Source organism: Hyalella azteca, unplaced genomic scaffold, assembly GCF_000764305.2.
Source record: "Hyalella azteca isolate HAZT.00-mixed unplaced genomic scaffold, Hazt_2.0.2 contig3326, whole genome shotgun sequence".
Lineage (NCBI taxonomy): Eukaryota > Metazoa > Arthropoda > Malacostraca > Amphipoda > Hyalellidae > Hyalella > Hyalella azteca.
Window position 1 is genome coordinate 30285 of NW_025933578.1, and position 11392 is coordinate 41676.

Consider the following 11392-nt stretch of genomic DNA (forward strand, 5'->3'; position numbering starts at 1 on the left):
ATTGTGCTTATATATAGTTTTTTTTTATATAGCAATACATATAGTTTATATAGCATTATAAACTCTCGTGCGCCTCAGCCTAATTAAACACAAAGTTCTGGTTTCATAAGATGCCCAGTTAAAAAATAAACTTTGAATTCTACTTAAAAATGCTTCAAAGTAAGTAAGAGTTATATAGGACTTTGGCCGTTTTTATATATTTCTAAAAATTTGTTATATATTAAAAAATTTGTTTGCAGCAGGCTGCCTAGACTTTATTTAGAAGCTCTACACATTTGTTGCTCTTGATTTCTCGATCATGAAACTTCGAAACGTTGGACAGATAAATAACATTTTATTAACAAAATGTTAAGATTTTTACATGGCGGTATAATAATATTATATATTATATAATATTAATATATTATTGAGACGATGCAGACTCACGCTTTCTGCAAGTGAAGTCCGGAGGCGTTGCTGCGAAGCGGTCGATTGACAGCCCCTAGGACGTGAGTTGTCAGGGTCGGTAATATAGACAGATTTGAGTTTGAATCGTTTGAATCTGACAAACGTTGTTCCGTATATAATCTTGACTATATCAGAAAACTTTAATCCAAGGTCATTGAGAAGTAGTGCTGCCATTAATCTTAGATAATCTTGGATAACTCTAATCTGGCATGATCGAGAGGTGAAGACTAACATAGTAGATGATTCTTTGGAGCAAAGTCATCGAGCGCAACTAAACAGAGCGGCGGCTTTAAGACCATCACAATATATACGGCAATGCCTGGCTACAAACATATCGCCTTGCTGTTCCAACAGACGATACTGCGGAAAACATTTTCAAGTGAACGAAATTTCTCTTTAATCTTGTTCCATAGTCTCTCGAGGGTTCCATTTGGGACTACGCTCGTATCGAAGTAAAACCTAAGGAACAATTTTAAATAAAATAGAAGCTTATTTGAACAGCAACACACATCGATAAATTGAATTCACGTTCCTTAACTCAGCTGTTATTCAGCAAACCACTTCATAGTTAGTCTTCACTCCATGCAGATTTGCTCTGGGTGAAACTGAGAGCTTAGGCGCCCTCGGCTTGAATACTGAATATAGAAAGATTTGATATATTCAGCAAATACTGTTTTAATACCTAGAATGCAGGAGATTTTATATCAATTCTTTCTAATTCTTCTTGAAAATGCAATTAAACAGCAAATGAGCATTGCTCTCTGATCCATAATCTAGTTTCAGAGTTTGTCTTCAATGCAAAATCTATTGTCTTTAGTTTTAATATCGTCGAAAAAAAGAAATCAAGAGCTTCATTAGAAGCTGTACTAGTCATTTTTCAACGCCTTCTCTATGTTTAAAAGCGTGGAGCTGACTTGACTGAGAGGGTGAAGGTCTAATCATGACGGATGGTCTATTCATGACTGAAGGTTTAGTCATGACTGAGGGTCTTGACGTTCTTGATTAAATGTCCTGACTGAGGGTCTAGTCTTGTCTGAAGATCCCTCTCCCCCGAGGTAATGCCCTTGCAAATGACTGCGCGACCTTCTACACAAGAAGGGGAAGGTAGAGAATCCTCTTTTGTATTATAATGATCCCCTCGTAGGGAGATAGCGCTGATGAAGAACACAATGCAGAAGGCAAGCGCTGATGAAGAACACAATGCAGAAGGCAGGCGCTGATGAAGAACACAATGCAGAAGGCAGGCGTTGATGAAGAACGCAATGCAGAAGGCAGGCGCTGATGAAGAACACAATGCAGAAGGGCAAGCGCTGATGAAGAACACAACGCAGAAGGCACTTAAGCGCTGACGAAGAACACAATCAGCGTTTGTAGAAGGACAAACGCAAATGAAGAACAATGTGATAGCTCAAACTGTTGATATCAGTTCCTGCAAATTATTAAACAACCAGTGATAAAGCATCTAATAAACAGTTTTACAGTCATCAAATCGTTCCTTAAAATCAACAGCCGACGAAACATGCAAATTTGATCACTGAACCATTCATAAAGGAGAACCAGTCCAAACATTCACAATGGAAAACATTCATAAAATAATTTTATGTAAACAGGTTTTATTTTCAACTCACAACCCTTTATTGTTACTACTATCGCTAGTCACTCGCGATATTCTACAATGTCTGGATATTTTGGCAAATAAAAGTGCGATTTGCAGCAGCTTTCAGTCGCGTTTCAGTGGCCAAGGTTGAGTCGGGCTTTTCGTTTAGATTACGACACATAACCGAATTGTTTCCTTATTTGTTCTTCAAAATTTGCCGTTATATGCGTTCTCCATCTTGCCATTTATTTAATGTAATTAAAATTCTCTGTGGCACACGTCTACCGAAAACTTTTGCAAGCACAATATCGGGCCTTCTGAACAAAGCCAATATTTAATATTAAGGCATCTATCTATCTTAAGACATCAATAGTAAAAAAGGATATATAATTCAAACGCTCATTGACAGGGTACGCAGATATATCAGCTTTTCATTTTTATTTTCATGATATGCTCATTTGCATGCACTAGTGAATGACGTGATTAGGGAGCCGGTATAAAAATCTCGAATTTTATCTCCGGAGAAGCGTTCGAGTTGAATTAATGTGCGAGTCCATGCAACACATTTTCATCTTTCTTTATCAGAGTCTGAATTCGAAGGTTTAAAAACTGAATAGGGATATTTCATTTATCCATAGCAGTTTATGCATCGTCGTAACTCACAAATTGAACAATTCGTACCACATTTGCTCAATTGCGCACTGACGCCGGCAATAATTTGTAATAATTCACCATTAAAAACTCGCGTGTATTTATTTTGTGCGTACATTTTATTGTGTGGGATAAATAATTGCAACAATTTGATTGTTTGCAACTATTTGAAAGCAATCAAATTCTAAACAACAAATTTGTATTTCACCGATGATTTTTCTGCTATATCGCACCTGGATTGCCGTATATATGTATGTATATAGTGGTTTATCTGAAAAATTTTCCCGATTGCTTAATGATACAAATTCTATGGCTTTTATTTGTGCTTTTACTCATTGCAAGTGATTTCACTTGCAGTGTTTGATTTGGAATTGCACGCTCCTGTAATTATAATTAGTATATACTATCTCTATATGCTGTTGGATTGGAATAAGTGGAATTGGCTTATTAAATGTGAGGCTTAGTGTAATTCCAAGCTTACTTCTGCTAATATTACTTATTTCGCTAATATTTTATTCCAGGTTATATAATTTAGGTGAGATTTGGAGTTTCGTTAATTCTCTTGTAATTAGTGCTTGGCTTCTTTTTTGAAAATTTGCAGTAGAAATTTTTATGCTAATAAGCAATTGTTATAATTTCTAATGGTCGTACTTACTTGCCTTTACTAGAATTTTATGCTTATAGACGACGCCTTGGTGCCAAGGACTTATTGGAATTTTCGGATGTTATTTTCATCAAATTTTTCATGCTTTCCATGCTTCTCTCCGGGCTTCAACCGTACGTATGTATTGCACGCTTGCATTTATATATTATCACAATATAATGGATCTTATTTTGCATTCCATTTCTTCTTATTTTTTAAATTTTTTTATTACTCTTATCGATTTGTTTATTAATTTTTATCCTTTTATTTATATTCATCATTTCTACAAATTGTGTCCCAACTTGGAAATGGGAATTTCGTCATTACGAGTCGTTGCACCACATATTTTTACAACCACAGAACAAGAATAGAAGCATCGACAACTACGGATTCAAAGAATTTTTCCGCGATGTAAAATCCGACATCCGGAAAATTGTCCGCAAAAGCGACGATGACTCGAAGTAAAAGAATGTTTTATTGGTGGTCAAATCTGCGTAAAGTCATCTCCGAAGTGTCCACTCGTAGATTGCATATCAATATAATCGGATTCAATGTCTAAATTGCTACCGCACAGGCATTCTGTAAACGATATATAGTTAGAGTATTTATTAGTATCAATATTTTTCCACTCTAATTATAACAAAAATTATGTAACTTAGGATAATTTTACAGGAAATTTTGGTATTTTAATGGAAATTGAAAAATGTTTTTCTACAACTTAATGTTATCGGTCGAGAACTTGAAATGAATAGCAAGCAGCGAAGACAAACGAATGTCATTTTCTTGTAATATTTGATTAGCCGGTAAAAAATTTTTCTAGGATTTTTCTTCTTCTAAGGATAAAAATTGTGTTCATGACTTTCAAGGCAAAAAATCCCACACCGTTGAAATATATGCAAAACACACTTTTAAATAAAATTCAATCTCATTGTAATTGTTAGCGACTAATGTTAAAGGAAACTTGAGCACAAATATACGTGTCACTAAATATGCGAGTCCGCAACCGGCTCTGTAGTATAAGAGGAACTTTTACCACTTGAAGATATGAACAAAAATCAGAGGCAGTACAAATCATTAGGCTCACTCATCGATGAAACTCCCAGCGATCCTGTTCACTAATTGAAAAAAATTTGATGCAATTTATGGAATAGCCACTGCACATAATCTTTGTTTCAATTATATAATACATCATTAAATTAATTTTAAATCTAACAGGGAATTGTTTATGTAGAATTTGGTTCACAGAAGGATTTAATACCATATTTAACAATACTTTGTTTTTTTTTGAATCACGAAAAACGTATGCCACTAGACGTTCTCAACGCACCTCAACAGTACTATAATTAAATTGTAGCATGTAATAATAAACTGAGTGTACTTTCACGATAATTTTCATTCTACATGATTCGTTTGCTTTAGAGTCACTTTCAAAAACCCGAAATTACGAGTTTTTCATAATCTGGTTACATGCAGCGTTTTGATGTTGGACTTCAACGTTCAATTCAAATTGATAAAATTTTTTTAAATTCTCGTAGGAAGTTGAAAACGTCTCGGAATTTAACGAGTTCTTGACACATCATAATAAAAATTTTGAAAAATGTACTAAACAGTCGCAAAGTGAACTCAACACCCACAGGATTACTAAAAATAAGATTCAAAGGATTATAAAAAATCAATAAACTCAGTACTGTTACAATGAGAATCAAAAGGATGGATCTGAAACAATAATCTATCTATAATTATTTATGATGGAAATATCAGTTAGCTAAAAGTAAGTAAAGTAAAAGTAATCAATTTCTTCTTCTCGATTGATGAATGAATCTATAACTTAGATGAATAAAGTATATAAAAAATATTAAATAATAGTCGTAATAATGGTAAAGAATTAATTTCCAATGAAATAATTGACGAAATCTAATAGTTTAAATTCATTGTGTCGAGTAAATTGCAGTGCCGCATTTTTTCACCTCTTCTCTGACTCTAATTTATATTCAATATCAACTCATCTCTACTATTTATATCATAAGTAAGCTAAAATTGAAAATTAGCTAACAATTTAATTTAAAACGAATAGTATTTTCATTTTATTCTGAATGAAAAGGGTCTGCGCGCCGGCTCCATTATCAATTCAATATTCTAATATTACAAGTGTAATCATGAGAACTATCAAATTCAACCGGTGCGTTGAAATCGGTCTTGAATACTCATACTAAAAGTTGTCAAATCTTGTGTTACTAAAACTTAGAAGTTCTTTTAAAACGATATTCTGAAACTTTGAACAACTTCTAAGTAGGGACGTGGTAGGATTATGTAATAGAATATTAAGTATCCTCTGTCATTATTTCTTCCTTGTTAATTTGCCCTTTCAATTCATTATACTTGCACTCATAATGTTTCGGACGATGGAACTGGTCTTCGGAATCATTTTGGTTTAAACTTTGTCAATTTACTTGATATTTTCATTGCTATAAAATTTACACGTAACTTATCTCTAATGCGCTGGTTCAAACCATTTCTCGTTCGTGAGATGGTTCACTCCATCGCTCGTTCGTACGATGGTTCACTCCATCACTCGTTCGTACGATGGTTCACTCCATTCATTCCATCACTCGTTCGTATGATGGTTCACTCCACCACTCGCTCGTACGATGGTTCACTCCATCACTCGTTCGTATGATGGTTCACTCCATCACTCGTTCATAAGATGGTTTACTCCGTCACTCGTTCGTAAGATGGTTCACTCCATCACTCGTTCGTAACAGTACATCATCTGAATTCGTTTGTTGTTTGTTTTTATACGCAGAGATAAGGATTCGCAGCTAACAAGATTTCAATGAAGAAGAAAATTGCTGGGGTTGAAGCTCCTGTAGAGTAAGAATCTTAATCAGTGAAATAATCTTTTGCGAGAGACACATTCTCCAGTCTTCACCATCAATGTTGGGAACATTTTTCTTAATTATCTGCCTTACAATTTCCACTGACAGCCGCAACTGCAAAACCCCAAACTTATTTAACTTCGGAGTTGCTTGACCCAAGGAACGTCAAAGAATGTCGAGAGTTCCTAGGCAATATGAGGAACACATAGTGCGGCAGCAGTGACTTTCCACCTAACAATCAAAACTGGAGCTTCCACTTAAAAATACTTTGATGTGAACTCTAACTACCTGGCCAAAATACTTCCTCGATTGCCGGAACTTTTGTGTCGTACCGTAATTTCTTCTGAAGCACACACGTCGATCTTCGTCAGAACTCAGTCATTGCCGGGCTTTTGTGCGCATAAACTTTTGGTAACTTTCATGAAGCTCTGAAGTGATCCAATTAGACGAACTCTCTGCAATGAAAATTGGATCCACAAGGATTCCTGCAGACACAACGAGCTCCTACGAGTCCTTTAAATTTTTGAAGGAGCGCAAAGTTTTGAAAACAATACTATATATTCATTCATATTTTTCGTTATGAAATACTGTCTTATTGCCTCAAAAGGTACATCATACACAATAATTGAAATTTGGCATTAAAACTATCATTATTAGCTCATCAGCAATTATGTGCTTTCTTAAATAACAATTGAGATATCTAAATTCGACTTAAAATTGCTGTAAGTTAACGAGTTGAACAAACGTAATTTGGTATTGGAATAAAAATTCAAAAATAATCTATAAAAAACTGCTTAATTAAAATTTACTTCTCCTAACACGCTCCATCCAGTGACTTAGACGAGAATAAGTGCAACTTTTAGACGCTCGTATTAGAGAGAATGCACAAAGCAAGTGTTTGCTATACAAGCTACAGACACATGCATCCTAACTGGAAACCTTCCTGAAATGCAAGCGGTGGTGGGCAAGGAAATATTTCACAAACTGAGCACTGCAAACACATTTCTCCCGGGAATGGTGCGTTGAAATGACGAAGAGCCCTCACCGAAGTTCATCATTTTTGACCGAGAGAAATTTTGGAACGAAACCAAATCCGGGCAGCGAAGTACGAAGCGAACTACTCCTCTGGCAGAGGTTGGAGCGAAGCATCTTAGCGTGTGTGGGGTTCTAAAGTTTTCCATTTTAAATTAAATGCTTGTAATATATTGTTAATAACTAATTAATAACTTTATTTTGGTAATAATATGATCGCTCAATTTTAGCACTAAGTTTTTTGTTATCGTATTTAAATCACTGATAAATTAATGGAATGACTAATACCTCAGTCATTTGACAAGCTCTCAGTTGGTCTAAACTCTAAAGCATCCGTACTAATCAAACGACCAGTACAGGGCTATTCTAAATGATCGACCAAATTGAATAAATTCGTATTTATTTAGGTATAAATTCAAGTGAATAATTTATACGCCAATGTAAAGCGACAGATTCATAATTTTATAACCTATTCAAACGCGGAATTGGGCGGCGGCGGTGGCGGAGGAAACGGCCTCTGGAGTTCTTGCGACAGCTAGCCAAGTGGTTCAGTAACGAATTTGAGACGAAATTCCCGCTGCATTGAAAATTGCGACTTACTTTGAGCAAACTAAAGAAGGCAGAAAGCCTTGTGTTGCTTATTAGCTTTCTCACAAAAGTGATGATGAAACTCAAGGGCGGCTAGCTGGCGCGAGAACTCTAGTGGCCGTTGCTGCCGCAACCCAATTCCGCGTTTGAATAGGTTAAAAAAATTGAAGCTTTTTCTTTCAATTAGTGTATAAATAATTTATTTTGATTTTATGCCTAGATAAATACGAATTTATTAAATTGGGTCCTTCATTTCGAAAACCCTGTATATGTGCTACGAATTCACTACTGTTCATGAAATTTCTGAACGAACCTTCCTCCATTTGCAATAATATTTGCTTTTCACTGTTATAAAAGCACGTTAAATGCATGCAAATAGCTGCACGGATTCAGTCATCACATTCACAAGTTCAGTTAATATGTCGCTCGTCTGAACTAGTTTCGTGCTGCTGATGCTTGTGTAGAATGCGACCAAGTGCTTTTTGAATGCACGAAAGCTACTTCCACCGACAACGATCCATTGGCAAATATTACAGCTGATAAAACCCATAAGGCTTGTGTGTAAATATGACTTTTATCCTTCGTTGTTGACCTTATGAATTTGTTTTAACATACAAGGCAATTTTTCTCTCGTGTGATTCATTCTAAAACATCGTACTCACAAGCAATCATTCAAAACTGGCATACATAACATGGTTTCCACAACTCCACTGGGCGCTGTTAGTTCCGCAGTTTAATTGGTTGTATTTGAAAAAAAAACTTGCATAACACGAGCTGAATACACACAAAGTGTGACGGAAATGTTATCGCTTGTACACTTTGTTCTTGTGCTCTGATTCACAGCTAAAGTTGAAGGTATTATCGCACTTCAGGGTTAAGGGGGAGCTCCATAGTTATTATTTAAGAATGTAAAACGATAATTTTGACGATCATGCATGAATGGTGTATTTTAGTAATGTGTCTTTTGAAGCCATTTTGCAATAGGCAATGCAAAATTATGGAAAATTTTGTTCCTATAAGCATTTCACGTATGAGATGTCGCCAGCAATAATGCAATCAAATTTTTATATAATATTTGAACTATTTGAAATTTGAGAAAAGCTGTAAATTCAATAAGCCTGCAAGAACCAGTTCAGATCCTCGAACAAAGACACGAATTACGAGCAAATTAACTGATAAAGTTGCCATGTTTCAATAAAGTTTCACTACAGTAATTTTCGCCGCTTCCAATCGAACGCAAGTCGCTACAGGCCAAAGAAAGTCGTCCATTGTCCGGACGTTTCCTTTGTAAAAGAAACATCATTTTTCTGGGGACATCGCCCGCCGTGGTCCAATGGCTCCGACTGGCTGGCGAAGAACTGCAAGAATGCGGGAGGCATTTATTTAGGTCCTTGAAATTTATAAGGTTTTACGTCATAGAATTAAAAGTTTTATCTTTTTTCCAGTCGCTCGACGTGGGCTATTTATATACGATCTTGAAAAGATGCCGTGCAGTTGAGGAGCCAAATCTTGCCAAAAATTATAAAATGCCGAGCCAGTTCTGATAGAAAATAGATCACTGCTCACGGTAATCTTTCTTCTTGTATTTTTGTATTTAACGAAGCGGTCCACGAAACATCATTTTCGAAAGTTTTCCTCGTCAATTACGTTGTTCTTAAAATTCTATTTGGGGCGGGACGCCTTCAGCCTGCCCAATGGGCTTTAGGGTCATGTTGCACGATAACTTTTGCCTCAATTTGCGGAGTTTCGCGTGAGAAGAGAGCAAAGCCCTCCATAGAGCGCAGACTTAATGGTTATTACAGGCAGCCAAAAGAAATGTAAGTCTTGCAATGAAGTCTTAAGAAGATTAGATCGTCGTTCTCAGATTCAATGCGGCAGCTAGCACTGTTCCAATGCATGCTGAGTGCCTCCATTTTTGCATGTGTTTTGTGAAGATTATTTCATTTTTGTTTAGGGAAAAATTATTATCTCTTTCAGAATGCAAAATTTTTGAGTGAGATTCTGAAAGCAAGTAATAACATAATTTGTTCGATGTATTTTTGTGCTAATATTTTTGTATTTTATTATTTCCTGGTCCATTATTTTTCAAATCGTTAACGAGCACAGTGATATTGTTGTGAAGCACGCGTTGAAATTATGATTATGTCTCATTGACTTCATTCATGCATCAGCTGAAGCTAATTAAGTCACCATTGATCGGGATAGATAATGTCAGATATATTAGAATCTTTCAATTATGAATCGAGTTAGTAATTTTCAACAACTTATGTTAATTCAATTTAGCACCGTTTAACTCTAAACTAAAATTGGATTCATTCTTTAAAAGTTAATGGAAATTATGTTTAGTTTTTAGTGAGAAGCAAAGCAACAATCATCTAAGATAAAACAACTATTGAAGATCAACATTAATCAAGAAACTTTCACTTCCCTTTCGCAAGGATTAACGATTCCTGCAATAAAAGTTAAGTTTTCTATTCAAAGACTTTCACAACTCAATAAATATGGATATGCGCTGGAAAGTATGCATGTATTACCAGTTCTATTCTACAAACACATTCGAATACAAAAGAAACGTAGAAACTTTACAAAAGATGTGAAGAATGAAGAACATTTATTTGTGTGATCGTATATATACATATAAAATATGTAAATTGTATATATACATATGCGTATAAAAACATATACGCACTGCATACATATACAGAGATATATACGCATCGTGATATATTTACAAATATGTATATCTATCACGGCACAACATATTTTCATAATATAAAATATGTAAATTGTATATATACATATGCGTATAAAAACATATACGCACTGCATACATATACAGAGATATATACACATCGTGATATATTTACAAATATGTATATCTATCACGGCACAACATATTTTCATGTGAGGAAAATACGAGCATGCCATGAAGTTAATAAATTTTTTGATAATTCCGCACAATAGAAGTCATGTGTGTACATGGAACGTTTTAATTTTTTATTTTTTAGCATATTATATTCACCGGAATGTTTAGTCTAAGACACTCACGGGAATCACATTTTTGGGTTGGGTTTAGAAAGATTGATGAAATTGATATAGAATGCCACTGCATGGTGAAAGTTATATGCATTCACGATGGTAATGATTGCGAGTACTGTTCTGTTGTTGGTAATAAATCAACGCAATGAGCATGTAGAACATTGATGATGTTCTTGCATCATTAATAAAGAAATATGTTGTTATACTTAAAATTGACTTGTCCGTCACATGCCTTGACGTGGAAGTTGGTAAAGATTAAATGCAATCGATCACCATTTCCTAACAAATTTGCTATAACGTATTTTTATTATATTCGAATTGATGCTGCCGGATCCACAAATCAAAATAATGATAATTGAAACATGATGATGCATTTTCAGTAGTTAGGGAATACATTTAACTATTTTAATTTCTGAAATAATCCTGTATGAAATATTTAATCGTTTGAAAGCCTATGTAATGACGTTGAAAGAAAGTGACATAGATTTGATAATTATATGCCGAAGACTGCTTTTTTAA

The 11392-nt window shown here is 34.9% G+C and overlaps 1 protein-coding gene across 1 annotated transcript in view; it reads left to right on the top strand.

Moving 5' to 3' along the window:
• LOC108675299 (otolith matrix protein OMM-64) overlaps window positions 1–4721 on the top strand; it is a 30364-nt gene extending 25643 nt beyond the window's left edge. Inside the window, exon 6 of the mRNA XM_047879552.1 lies at window positions 3699–4721. Coding sequence (XP_047735508.1) covers window positions 3699–3803 — 105 coding nt within the window. The 3' untranslated portion in view covers window positions 3804–4721. The remainder of the gene's footprint in view (window positions 1–3698) is intronic.
• Window positions 4722–11392: the final 6671 nt, after the last annotated feature.